Source organism: Aquarana catesbeiana, linkage group LG12 (genome assembly GCF_042186555.1).
Source record: "Aquarana catesbeiana isolate 2022-GZ linkage group LG12, ASM4218655v1, whole genome shotgun sequence".
Lineage (NCBI taxonomy): Eukaryota > Metazoa > Chordata > Amphibia > Anura > Ranidae > Aquarana > Aquarana catesbeiana.
The window spans coordinates 51700030-51720330 of record NC_133335.1 but is presented as its reverse complement, the minus strand read 5'-3'; the positions used below and the strand labels follow the sequence as shown (position 1 = coordinate 51720330).

The 20301-nt window shown below is 44.7% G+C and overlaps 1 protein-coding gene across 2 annotated transcripts in view; it reads right to left on the bottom strand.

The window, feature by feature from the left end:
- TMEM92 (transmembrane protein 92) overlaps window positions 1-20093 on the bottom strand; it is a 39760-nt gene extending 19667 nt beyond the window's left edge. The window contains exons 1-2 of one of the 2 annotated variants that reach the window (XM_073607780.1): window positions 18355-20093; window positions 2010-2029 (exon numbers count right to left, since the gene is read on the bottom strand). In XM_073607780.1, the coding sequence (XP_073463881.1) occupies window positions 2010-2029; window positions 18355-18429 (95 nt within the window). In that variant the 5' untranslated portion in view covers window positions 18430-20093. The remainder of the gene's footprint in view (window positions 1-2009; window positions 2030-18354) is intronic. The other variant, XM_073607778.1, reaches the window with a different exon arrangement.
- Between the last annotated feature and the right edge of the window lie 208 nt (window positions 20094-20301).

Here is a 20301-nt window from a genome sequence, read left to right as displayed (position 1 = left end):
CTTTTTTTTTTTTTTTACCTTTCTCTGTAAACCCAAGAGATGGTTGTGTGTAGTAGTAGATCAGCAGTTTTTTAAATACTCAGACCAGCCTGTCTGGCACCAACCATGCCATGTTCAAAGTCACTTAAATCCTCTTTCTTCCCCATTCTGATGCTCAGTTTGAACTTCAGCAAATCGTCTTCACCATGTCTAGATACCTAAATGCATTGAGTTGCTGCAATTGACTAGCAATTTGTGTTACCAAGCAATTGAACAGGTGTACCTAATAAAGTGGCCAGTGAGTGTACATATATATATATATATATATACAAACATACACACAGTATCTCACAAAAAGTGAGTACACCCCTCACATTTTTGTAAATATTTTATTCTATCTTTTCATGTGACAACACTGAAGAAATGAAACTTTTCTACAATATAAAGTAGTGATTGTACAGCTTGTATAACAGTGTAAATTTGCTGTCCCCTCAAAATAACTCAACACACAGCCATTAATGTCTAAACCACTGGCAACAAAAGTGAATACACTCCTAAGTGAAAATGTCCAAATTGGGCCAAATTAGCCATTTTCCCTCCCCAGTGTCATGTGACTCGTTACAAGGTCTCGGGTGTGAATGGGGAGCAGGTGTGTTAAATTTGGTGTTATCGCTCTCACTCTTTCATACTGGTCACTGGAAGTTCAACATGACACCTCATGGCAAAGAACTCTCTGAGGATCTGAAAAAAAAGAATTGTTTCTCTACATAAAGATGGCATAGGCTATAAGAAAATTTCCAAGACCCATAAACTGAGTTGCAGCATGGTGGCCAAGATCATACAGCCGTTTAGCAGGACAGGTTCCACTCAGAACAAGGCCTCGTCATGGTCGACCAAAGAGCACGTGCTCAGCGTCATATCCAGAGGTTGTCTTTAGGAAATAGATGTATGAGTGCTGCCAGCATTGCTGCAGAGGTTGAAGGGGTGGGGGGTCAGCCTGTTAATGCTCAGATCATACGCCGCACACTGCATCAAATTGGTCTGTGTGGCTGTCGTACCAGAAGGAAGCCTCTTCTAAAGATGATGCACAAGAAAGCCCGCAAACAGTTTGCTGAAAACAAGCAGACTAAGAACACAGATTACTGGAACCATGTCCTGTGGTCTGATGAGACCAAGATAAATGTATTTGGTTCAGATGGTGTCAGGTGTGTGTGGCAGTGACCAGGTGAGGAGTACAAAGACAAGTGTGTCTTGCCTACAGTCAAGCATGGTGGTGGGAGTGTCATGGTCTGGGGCTGCCGGCACTGGGGAGCTACAGATCATTGAGGGAACCATGAATGCCAACATGTACTGTGACATACTGAAGCAGAGCATGATCCCCTCCCTTCTGAGACTGGGCCACAGGGCAGTATTCCAACATGATAACGACCCCAAACACACCTCCAAGACGACCACTGCCTTGCTAAAGAAGCTGAGGGTAAAGGTGATGGACTGGCCAAGCATGTCTCCAGACCTAAACCCTATTGAGCATCTGTGGGGCATCCTCAAATGGAAGGTGGAGGAGCGCAAGGTCTCTAACATCCACCAGCTCTATGATATTGTCCCGGAGGAGTGGAAGAGGACTCCAGTGGTAACCTGTGAAGCTCTGGTGAACTCCATGCCCAAGAGGGTTAAGGCAGTGCTGGAAAATAATGGTGGCCACACAAAATATTGGGCCCAATTTGGAAATTTTCACTTGGGGTGTACTCACTTTTGTTTTCAGCGGTTTAGACATTGTTGGCATTGTGTGTTGAGTTATTTTGAGGGGACACCAAGTTTAAACTGTTATACAAGCTGTACACTCACTACTTTACATTGTAGAAAAGTGTCATTTCTTCAGTGTTGTCACATGAAAAGGTATAATAAAATATTTACAAAAATGTGAGGGGTGTACTTACTTTTGTGAGATACTGTATATATATAAAATGAGGGAATAAGAAAATAGGGTGAAATAGAAATGTAAGCTTAGTGTTATAATAGAATGAACTTACTCTGTAACCCGGCATGGCACCTGAAAAGAGAAGACAGCATTATAGACACTTTGCCATAGAATGATCATGGAGACACAGAAAAAATGATCATATATTTTCCACTTTCATATCATGAATGCACAAAATATACTTATTGGCCTAACTGTGCTCACCTCACTCAAAGTCCCAAGGTGAATTTCTCTTTTGTTGCATATTTTAGGGATGGAAGGGTATGTCACTGGTGACACCAGACTTTTCTCTTTTGTCTACATTGAACCCGGGTGGAAGGCACCCATTTAGCCCAACCTGGTCTGTTGCCACCTTTGCCATTACATATATACATATCTTACTGATAGTTATGTATTAGCCATTTTCCAACATATAATTACATCCTACATTAGGCATATATCCCAGTCCACTTTGTGTGCTGGTCTCTGTTGGTGGCAGCGATGTTGGCTTTGTTTTGGGAGCTGCGATGTGTATTAAGGAAGGTTTCTTGTCTCCCGCTGTCCCCACCTGGTCTTTGAACGGGTGGGGCCACCTACACATCGGCGTCATGTCCATACGCCAATCACTGCGGCGTCAGTGTGATTGGGTGTATTGTGTCATCTGAATATTTCAGGGTGGTGTTTGCGCACGCGCACCTCCTGTTGGCGGTGGGCACCTCCTGCGCTTGCGTGTCAGCCATCTACACATGGCGTTGGGGGCGGAGCTCTTCCGGCGGCGTAAACCGGAGGTTTGGCATGGCGTGGATCTCTTTTCCTTTCACTGAGGATACACATACTTGCGGAAGCTCTCTGCTGAGACCCATTACCTATATATTTATATATTTACTCTACTCAGGTATACTTACATGTTTCCGTATGGTTCACCTCGAGCTCTCTGTTTTTGACATCACAGATCTTAATACACACTTTTACTTGACCTCTTATTTTCCTTTTTCTGCAATTTTTTTGCCAGTTTTCTGCATCTTTTCACCACTCTCCCCCTTATGCCCTGTACACACGGTCGGACATTGATCGGACATTCCATCAACAAAATCCATCGCATTTTTTCCGACGGATGTTGGCTCAAACTAGTCTTGCATACACACGGTCGCACCAATCGTTCTGAACGCGGTGACGTAAAACATGTACGTCGGGACTATAAACGGGGCAGTAGCCAATAGCTTTCGTCTCTTAATTTATTCTGAGCATGCGTGGCACTTTGTGCGTCGGATTTGTGTACACACGATCGGAATTTAAACAATCGGATTTTGTTGTCGGAAAATTTTATATCCTGCTCTCAAACTTTGTGTGCCGGAAATTCCGATGGAAAAAGTCCGATGGAGCCTACACACGATCAGAATTTACGACAACACAATCCGATCGCACTTTTTTGCGTCGGAAAAATCCAACCGTGTGTACAGGGCTTTAGTCTCCATGTCCCTACCATCATTAGCTTAGGCTGTTTATCTGTTATTATATACTCATGCTTACTCTGTTACTCTAGACAATCCTGAGACACATACTTATGTTTACAGCTGATATCCCCTATGGACAATGTGAGACCTCTAGGGACATATTTTCCATCCGTGCCATGCTCGCCCTCCGGTTGGCCCTTGGTGGGGCCTTGCTTGGCTCCGCCTCCTTAGCTCTCGGGCGAGACACTTGTCGCTGCCGCCCTCTGGGAATTGCACATCCAGTGTTCTGGTTTTGCCTAGTGGCGAGTATGGGGTCCCTTGTACCAAGGCCCCTCTTACTATGTGTTTATGCAATTAACATTATGTCATACATCCAACTTGTACTACTTAGCTTCTTAGCTACATTTCACACGCATCCACCCCTGAAGAAGCGAACTGTGTCTTGCGAAACGAGTCAGGTACACCAGATGCCTGTGTGTTATATGACTGCTATTTTATCCATGTACTACTATTTATATGTATCTTTTACGGCTTGGCATTTGTGTATTCATGCATGTATTATCTCTATTTGAATAAATCTTTATAGAGTATTTACTGCTGTTATGCTTATTGGTCTAACTGTGCTCACCTCACTCAAAATTCCAGGCAGTGGCAGTACGTCCATGAGGGTACACGGGCGCCGCCCCCTCTCTCCAGCCACCCCCTCTATGACCAATGGATAGATTCATGAATAGCACAAATCTATCCATGGCCGCCGCTGCCACCACCTATTCAGGTGCCCGGCCCCTTTTTGGGCGCCGGGCACCTGAATTACATTGGCGGGGGTGTGTGTTTGAAGCACCTGATTAGAGCCGTAGGCTCTAATAGGCGTCAAAAAAGGTGACCTGCAAGCGCCATGTTTGGCGCTCGCATTTCACCCAGGTGTGTTAAAACTTTGCTTTCCTAACACTGAACCGCTTCTCCGCCAATCAGGTGCTCGGGTCTGTTACCCCGTAGATTTACTGTGGCAGGGCAGACGCTCTGCGCCAGATCAGTACCTTTGTACGTGATCTGACAGTTCCGGGTCCGAGTCTGGAGCAATCGCGTGCCATCGGCGACCCACTGGAGCCAATCAGCGGGTCCGGCGGACGCGACGTCCGCAGGGACCTGCCAATCATTTGTAAGAGAGGCAGTAAGGCGGTCTTCCTATGTAAACAAGGCAGACCGCCGTTCTGTGAGAGGGGAATGTGTTGATCTTGTGTTCCTGTTAAGCAGGGACACAGATCTTTACATTCCCCCAGTCAAAGCCCCCCCACATAGTTAGCAATCACTTCTAGGGAACACATTTAACCCTTTGATCACACCCTGATGTTAACCCCTTCCCTGTCATTAGTAAAAGTGTATATTTTTTAGCACTGATCACTGAATTAGTGTCACTGGTCCCCAAAAAGTGTCAAAAGTGTCAGTTAGGTGTCCGATTTGTCCAACACAATATCGCAGTCCAGCTATAAGTCGCTGATCACCGGCATTAGTAGTAAAAAATAAAAAAAAAATATTAAAAATATCTCATAGTTTGTAGAGGATGTAACTTTTGTGCAAACCAATCAATATACACGTACTGGGATTTTTTTTTTTTACCAAAAATATGTAGCAGAATAAAAATTGATGAAGGATCTTTTTTAAAATTATTATTATATGTATTATAGCAGAAAGTAAAAAAATGTGTTTTTTTTTTTAAATTGTCGGTCAAATTTTTGTATATAGCACAAACCATAAAAACCACAGAGATATTCAAATACCACCAAAAGAACACTCCATTTGTGGGAAAAAAAGCCTACATTTTTTTTTGGATACAGCGTCGCACTACCGCGCAATTGTCAGTTAAAGTAACACAGTGCCGGATTGTAAAAAAATGGCCTGGTCATGAAGGGAGGGTAAACCTTCCGGAGCTGAAGTGGTTAATGAATCATATATCTATTATTGTTGTTTTTCCATGTACAGTATTGCATTAGGGAAAAAATCTATATGATGACATATGTATAAGTGGATGTGGATTTCCTTCCTTTTTGTCTCAATAAAAATTTCTCTTGATTTAAAAAAAAAAACACAATCTCTACCTGCCTATGTGATGACAACTTTATGAAATCCTATGAAAAGGTCAATGAACTGGGAAAATATAAAGCACAGGAAGTCCGACATATTTGTACAGCCATTAAAATATATTTGGTTTTAATAGGTGCTGGAAAGGTAGAACACCTGTTTTTATACCTCTTAGGGCCTTTTTACACAACCGTTCTGTATGTCTGTTTTTCATTCATCCGTTGACGGATGAAAAACGGACATACATGTATCTCTATGGGATAGCAGATGTAAGCGGATGATCTTCTCGTCTCAGCTAAGCTCAGTTTTTTATGCCGGAAGAAAACCCTATTTTTTCATCCGTAAAAAAAAATGGAACAGACGAAAAATGGATGCTAGCGGACAATCCGCTTACATACGATCCACTGACATTAAAGCGGGGGTTCGCCCACACCGCCAAAAAAAAAAAATATTAAAAGCCAGCAGCTACAAATACTGCAGCTGCTGACTTTTAATACATGGCCACTTACCTGTCCCAGGGTCCAGCGATGTCGGCAGGGGACGCCGAGAACCCGCTCGGTTCTCGGCAGCTGCCGCCGCCATCCTAGGTGAGGGAATCGGGAAGTGAAGCGTTGCGGCTTCACTTCCCGGTTCCCTACTGCGCATGCGTGAGTCGCACTGCGCGTCCCAAGTGGTCCCCGCTCTCTCCTGGGAGCTGTGTGTTCCCAGGAGACAGCGCGGTGGGGACGGGAAGAGGCATAGACTCCCATGGGAGTCTATGCTGGAAGTGGGTGCAAATACCTGTCTTAGACAGGTATCTGCACCCCCCTCCCCCCTGAAAGGTGCCAAATGTGACACCGGAGGGGGGGAGGGTTCCGAAAAGAGGAAGTTCCATTTTTGTGTGGAACTCCGCTTTAAACACACTGGGGGTTATTTACTAAAGACAAATCCACTTTGCACTACAAGTGCACTTAAAAGTGCACTTGTAAGTGCAGTCACTGTAAATCTGAAGGGGACATGCAAGGACGATAAAAAACAGCATTTTAGCTTGCATATGATTGGATGATAAAATCAGCAGGGCTTCCCCTCATTTCAGATCTTCCCCTCAGATCTACAGCGACTGCACTTCCAGTGCACTTTCAAGTGCACTTGCAGTGTACTTGTAGTGCAAAGTGGATTTGCCTTTAGTAAATCAACCACAGTGTATATAGCTGATTGCTAAGGAGGGGGCCGGGAAGCTGGCCACCACGTCCTTAACAACCGATGAGTCATCAGCTCAAAAAAAATGGCGTGAGGTCCCCCCCAAAATTCATACCGGACCCTTATCTGAGCATGCAGCCCAGCAGGTCAGGGAAGGGAGGGGACAAGCGAGCGCCCTCCCCCCTCCTGAACCATACCAGGCTGCATGCCCCCTTGCTGATGGGGACAAGGGCCTCTTCCCGACAACTCCGGCCGGTCTGCGGGTGGGGGGCTTATTGCCCCAGATCCCGCCCCCCCCCCCCCCATGTGAATGGGTATCGGGTACATACTACCCCTACCCATTCACCAAAAAGGCAAAAAACAGCTATATACAGTGTTTGAAGTTCAGTTCAGTCACTTTTTTTTGTAAAAAAAAAAAAAAAAAAATGGTACAAAATTGGGAAGGGATCATATACCAGTGGGTAATGTGATAGCAGGTTTCTTGCATCTTGGAGTAAATTGAAGAGGTATGAGTTAGCCTTATCATTTGGAATAGTTGAGGTTTTGAAAGGCCATAACGAAAATCCCATTCCCACATTTTAATGAAGAATAAGCTTCCTTTGGGCTTAGAATGTTTTCTATAGGATTTTTAATGTATTTTATATTATGGGTGGAAGTAGCCAAAGGTGCACAGGAACACTGAAAGCTCCAAGGAGGTGTCAGAGGCAGGAATATGACAGGGATCTCCAACCGCTTTGTAGGCCTGGGGTATCTGAGATGAATATGAGACTGTTGGTTTAGTCAGCTTGCCAGCATCCAACAAAATTTCTAACCTTAAAGCAGAACTTCACCCAAAAGGGAAAGTTCCGCTTGTTTGCATCCCGCCCTCCACTGCCACATTTGGCACTTTTTTTGGGGGGGGAGCGGGTACCTGGTTTTGACAGGTACCCGCTCCTGGGTCAGATCTCCATGGCGATCTACGAGGATGTTGGGCCCCTCCAGGTTCCCTCTGCAGCCTTCTGGGACACACAAAGGGCATGGAAGACTGCAGGACCAATCACAAAGCATGGCAAAGGCTCGCGCATGCGCAGTAGGAAACCGGCTGTCACTTTCCCTTATCTAAGATGCCAGTGCCTGCACCCAAAGCCGATTGGGTGCGGACATCGCTGGACATGTACATGTCCTTATATTAAAAGTGAGCAGCTACAGTAATTTTTTTGGGGGGGAAACTGGTGCTCCTCTTTAATTTTGGTTGAGTCTTTGACAATATAATGACACATTCAAAGGAAATAACTGGCCTCAGTAAAATAATTGCTCTCTTAAGGAATTTACAGGGAGGAAATATTCCTGAAGCTGGCGACAAATCGTACAATCTGATTTTACAATTTCCTCATTCACACCAGAGCGTTGTTGTCAGACGTTTTTTCTAGTGTTTTTCGTCAAGGCGTTTTGTTTTAGCCAATGGAAGTCATTAGGGAAAGGAGATCTGCTAAAAAAAAAGCCTGAAAAAATGCATGAAAAATGCTCAAATCAAGTGTTTTCAGGCATGCCCATTGAAGTCTATGGGGACAAAAACGCACAATCCTGCTTGAAAAGAAGCTCATTATTATTATTATTATTATTATCATACAGGATTTATATAGTGCCAACAGTTTACGCAGCGCTTTACAATATAAAAAGGAGACAACACAGTTATAATACAATAAAATACAAGAGGATCTAGGCCTCATTCACATGAGGCGGACTCCGTTTCCACGGAGCCTGCCTCGGTCCGCCGGCTCAGAGGGAGATCAGTCCGTTGATCTCCGCTGAGCCGGCGGATGACAGGTCCCTCTCTGCTCACTGAGCGGGGAGGGGCTTGTCAGGCGCCGCTGCTGCCTATGGAGGGATCGGATGAAAACGGATAGCATGTCCGTTTTCGTCAGATCTCACCCGATCCGATAGCGACGGATCTGGACGTAGGGCCATCCGTCTGCTTTTAGCGGATCGGACGGGGTCGGATGTCAGCGGACATGTCTCCGCTGACATCCGTCGCTCCATAGGCTAATATGGAGCGCCCGTTCAGGTCCGCCGTCAAAACTGACAGGCGGACCTGCACGGTCCGATCGTGTGAAAGGGGCCTAAGAGGGCCCTGCTCAGAAGAACTTACAATCTAATAGGGTGGGGCAGGTGGTATAAAAGGTTGTAACTGTGGGGAATGAGCTGATGGAAGTGGTAGAAGATTAGTTGGAGACGTGATAGGCTTTCCTGAAGAGATGAGTTTTCAGGGATCGCCTGAAGGTAGCAAGAGTAGGGGATAGCCGGACAGGTGGAGGTAGCGAGTTCCAGAGGATGGGAGAGGCTCTAGAGAAATCCTGGAGACGAGCATGGGAGAAGGAGATGAGAGAGCTTGAGAGTAGGAGGTCTTGAGAAGAGTGGAGAGGACGATTTGAGTGATATTTGGAGACAAGATTGGTGATGTAGCTCGTGGCAGAGTTGTGAATGGCTTTGTATGTTGTGGTTAGTATTTTGAATTTAATTCGCTGGGTGATTGGGAGCCAGTGTAGGGATTGGAGGAGAGGGTTGGCAGACACTGAGCGGTTGGTAAGGTGGATAAGTCTGGCAGAGGCATTCATGATAGACTGAAGAGGGGATAGCCCATGGAGAGGCAGGCCAATGAGAAGGGAGTTGCGATAGTCAACGTTTTGAGCAACAGGTGTTTTGCTACAAGCGGCAGAACTCTCAGATGTGAGCAGGGGCCATTGAAGTGAATGGGATTTTTCTTGTTGAACGTTTTTTGAGCCTTGAGCTACAAGCTACAAAACGCTCAAGTGTGAACAGGGGCAGATTTACCAACAACTATATATTGTAAAGGCCATCCTGGTTGGATACAACTTGAAGTGACTATTTCGGAAGGTAATTGTACTGCACAGCTGTTGGTAAATATAAAGCAGATTGTACAATCAGATTGTGTTGCACGTGACCAGCTTAAATGAAAAACAAGTGTGACTTTCGCTTTAGAAGGGTAAAGTTATGTTTGCGAGCCTTATATTAGCTCACATCATTGACGCAGGAGATATGGTTCACAGTGCATCACTTCCAGCTGGCTCTGTCCCATTTGATGTCATCCAGGGCAGAATTTTCCATGCTCATTAATTGCAGCTTATTCGCTGAGTATTGTATCAGGACACGGGCTGGAAAATACAAGCCTGTTCATGATAAAGGAACACTACCTTCCATTGACGATATTATTGGCGTAAAGCACTAGGGGAGCATACATGATGAACACATGGCTAAGAATGTAAAGAGTGATGTACAGTAACTACAGCAGCCAGTCAAGCTTCATCAGCCAGAGAAATAATAGAGATTTGCTGATTGGTTGCTCTTGGTCACTGTACTTTGAAGGTTGCCCCTTTTTTTTTTTTTGCTAAAGAGAACCTGTACTAAACTGAACCATTGAAATCTGTCCTTATGCAGACCCTGTTGCTAGATCAATTATTTCAACAGTCTTTCCATAAGATTATATGATTTGGAGCAATGTCCCTCTGTCCCTCTTTCCTTCTCATTTGTCCCTCATTTTGGTCTGCTCTATATAGTTGTATATAAAATGCAATTTTTATCTTTCAAAAAGTTTTTCCCAGTGCTAAACCTTTCATCTAAATTCTAAATTGCTGCATTTGTAAATTTGTACAAAAGCCAATATAAAGGAATAGTAGCGGTAAAAAAAAGCACTTGTGGATTTAATGAACCTTTTTTTTGGGTTAATTCTCCTTTAAGGGGGTGTGGCAGGGGGGCGTGTCCTATGCCTACATACATTTGCTAGTAGGTGTCCCTCATTCCCATCTCAAAATGTTGGGAGGTATGTTATATGTGCATTTATCATTTTTTAGGCATGTGATTAACTCATAAAAGTCTGCTTTGTATAGACATCCAAAAGCCCTTAGACTGCAGCTGGGTGGCGCCGTCTTGGATGTGATGTCAGCTACCCCAGCAGACTCAGAGCAGTCACTCAAAGGACACTGTATAATATTTACCTTCACTCCTCTCCCAAAAGGTTATGTAGGGAGGTGAGGAGTGGAGGAGCTGGGCCAGCACAGACAGTAATTAGACAATCCCAGAAGAGGTGAGGGCTATGACCTGCAAGGAGGGAGGGGGGCTGTACCAACAATGGACTCTTCCTGGAGTTGACAAATTTTCTAGAAAATTTAGAAGCACATTGCCAGTCAATTAAAATAAAATAAAAAATTATGAAAAAAAAAAAATACGGCAAGTAAGCATTTAAAATAGGTAATTTTTCTGTTCTTTTACCTGCAATTTTTTTTAAGTTGGTGGCATAAAAAAATAAAAAAAACAGGCTGCAGTTACACTATATTACCAAAAGTTTTTGAGACGCCTGCCTTTACATGCACATTAACTTTAATGGCATCCCAGTCTTGGTCCGTAGGGTTCAATATTGAGTTGGCCCACCCTTTGCAGCTATAACAGCTTCAACTCTTCTGGGAAGGCTGTCCACAAGGTTTAGGAGTGTGTCTATGGGAATGTTTAGAAGTACATTTATGAGGTCAGGCACTGATATTGGATGAGAAGGCCTGGCTCGCAGTCTCTACTCTAATTTATCCCAAAGGTGTTCTATCGGGTTGAGGTCAGGACTCTGTGCAGGCCAGTCAAGTTCCTCCACCCCAAACTCTATCATCCATGTCTTTATGGACCTTGCTTTTGCACTGTCCCAAATCATTTGGTGGAGGGGGGATTATGGTGTGGGGTTGTTTTTCAGGGGTTGGGCTTGGCCCCTTAGTTCCAGTGAAGGAAGCATACCAAGACATTTTGGACAATTTCATGCTCCCAACTTTGTGGGAGCATGAAATGGGGGATTGCCCCTTCCTGTTCCAGCATGACTGCGCACCAATGCACAAAGCAAGGTCCATAAAGACATGGATGAGCAAGTGTGGGGTGGAGGAACATGACTGGCCTGCACAGAGTCCTGACCTCAACCCGACAGAACACCTTTGGGATGAATTAGAGCGGAGACTGCAAATCAGGCCTTCTTGTCCAACATCAGTTCCTGACCTCACAAATGCGCTTTTGAAAGAATGGTCAAACATTCCCATAGACACACTCCTAAACCTTGTGGACAGCCTTCCCAGAAGAGTTGAAGCTGTTATAGCTGCAAAAGGTGGGCCAACTCAATATTGAACCCTACAGACTAAGACTGGGATGCCATTAAAGTTCATGTGCGTGTAAAGGCAGGCGTCCCAATACTTTTGGTAATATAATGTATGTCTATACAAGGGGACCTCAACTGCAGCTCATGACATCATCAAGGGACCACACATAATATAAAATATATAATACTACAGATGTAATACTACTGAAGAAAGGGTTGGAGTCTGTGGACATTCTATAGGTGTTGTTGGAGACCACAGGCATGAGACTGGGTTCATGTTCTGTGATGCTGTTAGCCCCGTTCACACCTGAGTGTAGCATATGTATTCGATTTCAAAGCGTTTTTTGTGTAGCCTATACAGTATGGATGCAGGAATCTGCCACTGCCGCGATTGCATTTTGGAACCTAGCCCCACCAGTTGACAAAATATCCAAACAGCAGCTGCATCTTATTGGATATAGCCACCTGGTTCAGATGAAATTTTTCCAGCTGAGTCCTTCAACAAAAATTGATCAAACAATCAACTTTTGTAAATGGAGAATGGCCACCCACTAAGCAGATGTCAGCCAGTTCCTCAGGAGCAGTGTATGGCCAGCTTTACACTGGTTGAAGAAGGTGAATGTGTGACCAATGGCCAAATGTTTCTGGATATCAGTGCCCTGGGATGCCATGTACAACAGCACTCACACTGGGAGAAGGAGGACCAGTACTAGAAGACAATCAGGGCTTTAGGTCTTTGAGCAGTGCTATTGCTGAAACACTGAGAAATAGTACAGTATAGTGTTGCTCCTCTATTGACCAATCGCAGGCTGGTGTCAGGGCCTGGACTTGAACCTGGGACCTCTGCTCTGTCTGGTAATGACTCTTCTCGCTGAGCTACCTGAGATGCTGGCCAAGGCCCTTACTGATCCATGGGACAACCCCACTTTGTGACTTGACTTCTGCTAAGCACTGAACTCTTTGCTCCTTCCATGAACTTCCTGCTTTAAGCCATGTTTCTGCACTCTCTGTTTGCCAGATTATTGTGCTCTCTTCATCCAGTATCTCACTCTCATCTTCCTTGCTGTTGTCCATATTGTGCTTCCCCTCCTTATCGACCCTTGTTCATTACCTACGCTTCTGTCTGATCTACCTGCTTATCCGCTTCTGGACCCCAGCTTGCTCACCTCCTGGTGGGGCGATCCTGAGGACTGCAATCTGGTACTAACACACAGCAAAATCCATCTCCACCATCAGGAGGTCTAGTGAACACTGATTAGCACTTAGACTCTGAACCTCAGGCGAGCCCGCGCCATCCGCCAGGGTGACTGCCTGTGTACCTATCCAGCTGGTCAGTGGTAGTCCCGCTTCAGCTATAGCAACTGGTCTTCAAGCCTGACCCCTGATTGTGACAGCTGGAGGTGGACCAATCATAGGCTGGAGGTGGGGCCAGGATCGGTTGCTTTGCGTGCCCTGTCTGTGCTGGTAGACAAGGCGGTCTGGATCTAAAGACTGGATGAACAGAATACAGCACCAGGCTGTCCCATAGACTTGCTCCTGCTGTACATCCTATTCAAGTTTATGGTACTTTAATAGCTCAGCACTAGATTTTTATTGACCGGGGGGGTTTATTTACTAAAGGCAAATCCACTTTGTACTACAAGTGCACTTGGAAGTGCAGTCGCCTTAGATCTGAGGAGGACATGCAAGGAAAATAAAAAACACCATTTTTGCTTGTACATGATTGGATGATAAAATCATCATTTCAGATATTCCCCTCAGATCTACAGTGACTGCACTTCCAAGTGCACTTGCAGTGCAAAGTGGATTTGCCTTTAGTAAATCAACCCCCATGGTGTGGCAAGTGAGTGGAAGGTAAGCAAAGGATCTTGTGTGCCATACAGTCCATTTAACCTATTGATTTCCCCAGTGTGGACAAAGCACAAGTCCTCTTTAAACTGATAAGTAGCATTGTGTCACTGGTTAACTGCTTCAGATATGCGCTATAGCCGAATGACGGCTACAGCGCGGATCTGCTTTGCCGGGAGTACGTCGATTGACGTCCCCCCCTTTCCTGAAGGCCACGCCCCAATGAGACTCGGGTGATCACAGATCCGATCCCGGATCAGAAGATCAGTAATCATTTACTTCTTCTCACACTGACAGCGTGAGGAGAAAAAAAGCCGATCACCGGCTGCTGTTTGAAGGGACATTGGTCCCAAAGAGGAAGAGCCTCATATGTGCCCACCAGTACCGCCTGCCAGTGCTAGCAATCGGTGCCCACAGTGAGTGTCAGCAATAAGTGCCACCTATCAGTGCCCACCAGCGGTGCCAATCAGTGCCCCATCAGTGTCACCCATCAGTGCCACCTATCAATTCCCTTCAGTGCCGCCCATCAGTGCCACCTCTCAGTGCCCACCAGTGCCACCTCATCAGTGTTCACCAGTGCCGTCTATTAGTGCCCATCAGTGCCGCCTTATCAGCGCCCATCAGTGTCGCCTTATCAGTGTCCATCAGTGTCGCCTTATCAGTGCAGCCTATCAGTGCCCATCAGTGTAGCCTCATCAGCGTACATCAATGAAGGAGAAAAATTACCTGTTTGCAAAATTTTTTAACAAACTGTAAAACAGTTATGTTTTTTTTTTTTTTAATTTGGTCTTTTTAAATTTTTTTTAACAAAAAATAAAAAACCCAGAGGTGATCAAATACCACCAAAAGAAAGCTCTATTTGTGGGAAAAAAAATTATAAAAATGTCATTTGTGTACAGCTTTGTATGACCGCGCAATTGTCATTCAAAGAGTGAAAGCGCTAAAAGCTGAAAATTGGTCTGGGCAGGAGGGGGGGTTTAGGTGCCCAGTAAGCAAGTGGTTAATTACACAATGAAAACGGAGTAGTAATGGTTAATCCTCTAGTTTGTATGTAGTAATCTCTCCACCCATTAACAGATAATGAGCACCATTGACTTCCCAGAATGTCTCGTAATCCGCAGACTGTATGATCTCAGAGCTGATGTCACACATATTTGTAGAGCCGTTTTCACGATAAATGACTTACAGTGAAGATAAGTCTGTGTACCGTGCTTGTATAGTTTGTTTACCCTGTACGTCTTGTAAAGAAGCCGATAAAATAAATCTACAAGATATAATGTAGTATATACTATAAATAAGTGCGTGTGTGCGCAGCAAATCAGGATCAGTCGGAATTTTAACATTACTCACAGAATGTCCTTCATATGCATTCAACTGTCCTGGCAAAACCTGTTGGGATTGACGCATCATGCTTTCTAAAGGTGACCATATACTATACAATCTGATGGTACAATCTCATTATATCTCTCATCGACTATGTAAATGCAATGGCCTGCCTGATTTGATGCAAATGGAATAAATTGTTTAGGTCTCTTCCCATATTACATACAGTATTTCGGTAAATCTAAAGAGGATTTACAGAGGTTGCGCAATCAGATTGTCTAGTGTATGGAGAGCTTAAGGACCTGTTTTGACTGGCTTTGGGCTTGTGTTGATGACATCAGTTTGAGAAAATTCTGAGATCCTACAGAGTACACTGACAAGTGCATTTGACTTGCACTTAACAACATTCTGGTGCAAACCCATCTGACATGAAGAAATCATGTTGACACAGGACCTAAAACTGGTCATAGACATTACTATTTGATTGTACAATCTCTGTTCAATCACTTTTTAGATTTTTTTTACAAAGCTCTAAATATTAGACCAGCCATTATAATCCGATGTTCTGTGAGACTCTAGGGTTCCTCCAGACGTTGTTAAGGTCCATAATCATCTGATCCCCCCATAGAGGAGAACGGTCTCTCGGAAAGGTCCGTCCCTGCATGGTGTGCAGAGATGGGCTTGTCATCTGCCGACTCAGCGGGGATCAACAGAGCGTTCCCCACTGAGCAAATGGATGAGTGAAAACGGACAGCCCTGTGTGAAAGGGGCCTAAGGGTTCTTTGAGTTGTGGCCGGTTGACCTGCATAGTTCCAGGATCATTGGCAGAGACAGAAACCATAAACAGTACATTTTTACAGAACTCTATACATTAGATCAGAGGAGTCCAAACTTCCCAAACAAAGGGCCAGTTTGTTGTCCCACAAACTTTAGGAGGGCCGGACTGTGGCCAGTGGGAGTATGGAATACTCTGGCATCAGTGGCAGTAAACAATGCCCCATCATTGGTATCAGTGGGAGGAATAGTGCCCCATTATTAGTTTCAGTGGAAGGAATAATGCCCCATCACTGGTTTTAGTGAAAGGAATAGTGCCCCAGCATTGGTTTTAGTAGAAGGAGTATTGCCCCATCATTGGTTTTAGTGGAAGGAATGATGCTCCATCATTGTTTTTAATAGAAGGAATAATACCCCATCATTGGTATTATTGAAAGGAATAGTGCCCCATCATTGGTTTTAGTAGAAGGAATAATGCTCCATCATTAGGTTTGGTGGAAGGAACATTGGTTTTAGCTGAGTTGAAGGAATAGTGTCAGTGAGAGGAACAGTTCTCCATCATTGGTTTTAGTGCAAGAAATAGTTCCCCACCATTGATTTTAGTAGAAGGAATAGTGCCCCATAATTGGTTTAGTGGAAGAAATAATGCCCCATCATTGGTTTTAATGGAAGGAATAATGCCCGATCATTAATTTTAGTGGCATGAATAGTGCCCCATCATTGGTTTTAGTGGAACGAATAGAGTCACATCATTGGCTTTAGTGGAAGGAATAGTGCCCTATCATTAGGTTTGGTGGAAGGAACATTGGTTTTAGCTGAGTTGAAGGAATAGTACCCCATTGTTGGTATCAGTGGAATCAATAGTAGGGTGGAATAGTGCCTCAAGGACCAGATAAAGGCAAGCGAAGGGCCACACACGACCCCCCCCCCCCCGGCCACAGTTTGGAGATCACTGCATTAGACCAACCATTCTCAACCAAGGTTCCATGGAAACCTATGATTCCTCCAGATTGTTAAGGCTTCCTTGACTTGTGACTGGTTGACCTCCCATTTGATGGTACCTGCATAGTTCAAGGTCTATTGCCACTTGGCAGAGCCAGCTGCATGATACCAATGATATTTTTAGTTTTCTGTAATAGGGGCATTCTAACCAACACTTTATGTGGCATTCTTCCCACTGACCACCAATTATTAATTTTTATCAGGAGTTCCCAGAGACCTGAGAACAGAGAGATTTGGTCCCAATAGAAGAAGACTTCTTCTGAACGAGAGACACATGGAAGCCAAGGCAGATGTTTTTTTTTTGTGGTATGGAAGTGCAGGAACAATGTGTCGCTTTGGCTCTCTGTGTTACAGGGTAATTTGAGCTAATGTTTACTATACTTTTGTAATGTTTACTATATCTTTTTAATATTTACCGTTGCCTCCCTAATATTGACTAAAGCTTCTGAGAGTTCTTTTGTTTGTTTTTATATCCTTTATTTCTAAGCTGGTTATATGTGATGTTCACACCTAGACAACGACCCAGAAAACCAGGGAGCCCCCACAAGGCAGCTGTGGTTGCAGACTGAGGCACTTTGGCATTATAGTGTATCTAAGCATATTTTTTTTTTTTTTTTTGTGCATGATTAGAACCTTTGTCTGATTTCTATTGCTGTTTGTAAAATTACTTTCTCTATTTGTCCTTGTCCTGTTGTCACCGAGACATAAGTGTTTGAAAATCCAAGCTATCACAGCTGTCGGTCAAGAAGGAAAAGACTACCACCTGCGCTGGCCACAAGTGTCTAATCCCTCATTATGGAGAGATATTCTTCACTTCCTGTTGTATCTCAGGAACAAGAAGTAACAGAAAATCTTCCCAATGGGGACACAGATGAGAAAACAAAGCCTGACATTGGATACCTAAATTGTAAAAAAAAGTTTTGGCTTTTTAAACTGTATAAAAAACCTTAACAGCACATTTCTCTTGTTTGCTCCTTTTTTGGTCTGTTAAATATATTATTTTGTTATATTTGTTTGATAAGTACAAACAATACCTGTTGATCCTGCCAGAAATCCAGTGAACTTCCTGTTCACTTTGGAGTGTTAGCTCAAGCAGGTTATCAACCCTGGCCATTTAACCTTTGTGGACTACAGGACACCGACCTCTATGTTATGGATAAGAGTAGAGGGGGAGGTGTTCTGTAGTCATGTCCTAGGATGACAACGCTGCTCCTTCACAGAGGCAGTACAATGAGTGAGCGTTGTCACCCAAGAACAGGAAGTGTTACTGGCAGGATCACCAGGTTAAAAAAATAATGCGGAAAGAAAGCCTGAAAAAGTTTCATCCTGTAAAAGTAACAGTTGCTTACTATCAGGAATTACTGCCGTTTTTCTCTAGTGTTTTCTGCTCTAATTTCCACAGGTTGTTACCAGTGTGTAATGCTAATTGATACAATCTGATTGTACAAATCCTTTAGCTTTACCAATGACTATGCAATGTGAGTGCCTACCGAGCCAATCCATTCAGTCTGGATCCAGTCTCGTAGGCCCTCCCGCTACATAGTTGTCAATAGATCTACAAGAGATTGTACAATCAGATTGTAACATGTGTGGTCAGCTTAGCATGGAAGTCATATGGTAGGGTTGTCTGTTCTTACCGAGGCTGTGACAGGGAGCAGGAAGCCGGCCAGGAGCTTGGCATAGATTTTCTGGTGAAATGTACACAGTGCCATGACTGTCCGTGTCCTCCAGTCAGTGCTTGTACACAATCCAACAGCTTATTCCACTGTTACCCACTCCGAAGGTTTATTCTGCTGTCAGTGCTGGTACACACAATCCAGCTGTGTATTCCGCTGTCAGTGATGGCACACACGCTTTACCAGTGTATCCAGTGTCAGTTCTGGCACACACAATACCGTAGTATATTCTGCTGTCAGTGCTGGTACACACCCTATGGCAGTGTATTCCTCTGTTGGTGCTGGTACACACGCTTTGGAAGTTTACTCTACTGTCAGTGCTGGCACACACACTATGGTGTTATATTCCGCTGTCAGTGCTGGTACACACACTATGGTGTTATATTCCGCTGTCAGTGCTGGCACACACACTATGATGTTATATTCCGCTGTCGGTGCTGGCACACACACTATGGTGTTATATTCCGCTGTCAGTGCTGGTACACACACTAGGGTGTTATATTCCGCTGTCAGTGCTGGCACACACTATGGTGTTATATTCCGCTGTCAATGCTGGTACATACAATTTGTCAGGGTATTCCGCTGTCAGTGCTGGCACAAACACAATGGTAGTATATTCCGCTGTCAGTGCTGGCACACACACTATGGTGTTATATTCCGCTGTCAGTGCTGGTACACACACTATGGTGTTATATTCCGCTGTCAATGCTGGTACATACAATTTGTCAGGGTATTCCGCTGTCAGTGCTGGCACAAACACAATGGTAGTATATTCGCTGTCAGTGCTAGCACACACACTATGGTGTTATATTCCGCTGTCAGAGCTGGTACACGTCATCTCAGGGTATTCCGCTGTCAGAGCTGGTACACGTCATCTCAGGGTATTCCACTGTCAGTGCTGGTACACGTTATCTCAGGGTATTCCGCTGTCAGTGCTGGTACACAATCTCAGGGTATTCCGCTGTCAGTGCTGGTACACGTTATCTCAGGGTATTCCGCTGTCAGTGCTGGCACAAACACGATGGTAGTATATTTGCTGTCAGTGCTGGTAAACGTTATCTCAGGGTATTCCACTGTCAGTGCTGGTACACATTATCTCAGGGTATTCCACTGTCAGTGCTGGTACACATCTCAGGGTATTCCACTGTCAGTGCTGGTACACGTTATCTCAGGGTATTCCGCTGTCAGTGCTGGTACACATCTCAGGGTATTCCACTGTCAGTGCTGGTACACGTTATCTCAGGGTATTCCGCTGTCAGTGCTGGTACACGTTATCTCAGGGTATTCCGCTGTCAGTGCTGGTACACATCCCAGGGTATTCCGCTGTCAGTTCTGGTACACGTTATCTCAGGGTATTCCGCTGTCAGTGCTGGTACACACAATGCGTCAGGGTATTCTGCTGTCAGTGCTGGCACAAACACGGTGGTAGTATATTTGCTGTCAGTGCTGGTACACACACTGCTAGCACTTCTTTCTTCTCAGTGTCACTTTTTCCTGTCTTGCTCACATCCTCTGTTGTCTGTGTGCTATGTCTATGCCTCTTCCTCTCTCCTCCTCCCTCCACCCTCCTCCTCTTCTGAACTTCTTCCAGACTCCCTGATCAGTCACCAGTTCACCCTCATTGCCCTTCTGTGTTTCTTTCTTTTCCTGGTTCACACCTCCATCCCCAGCCTCACCTCCCATCCTCTGTCACACCACCTCCTCCTCCTCCTCCTCCCTCTCTTTGTCATCAGACTTCTTGGCTACCTATACAGCCTTTATCCCGGGTTACTCCACCTCCTGCTCTTCCCTCTTTGTCCTCCACACAGAGTTGCCCAGGAGACTTTGTTCAGCGCTTGGAGCATCCCATCTGAACACATGGCGTAATCTTCTACTGTCCAAAGGATCTGTATTCCAAGGGGTCTGCTA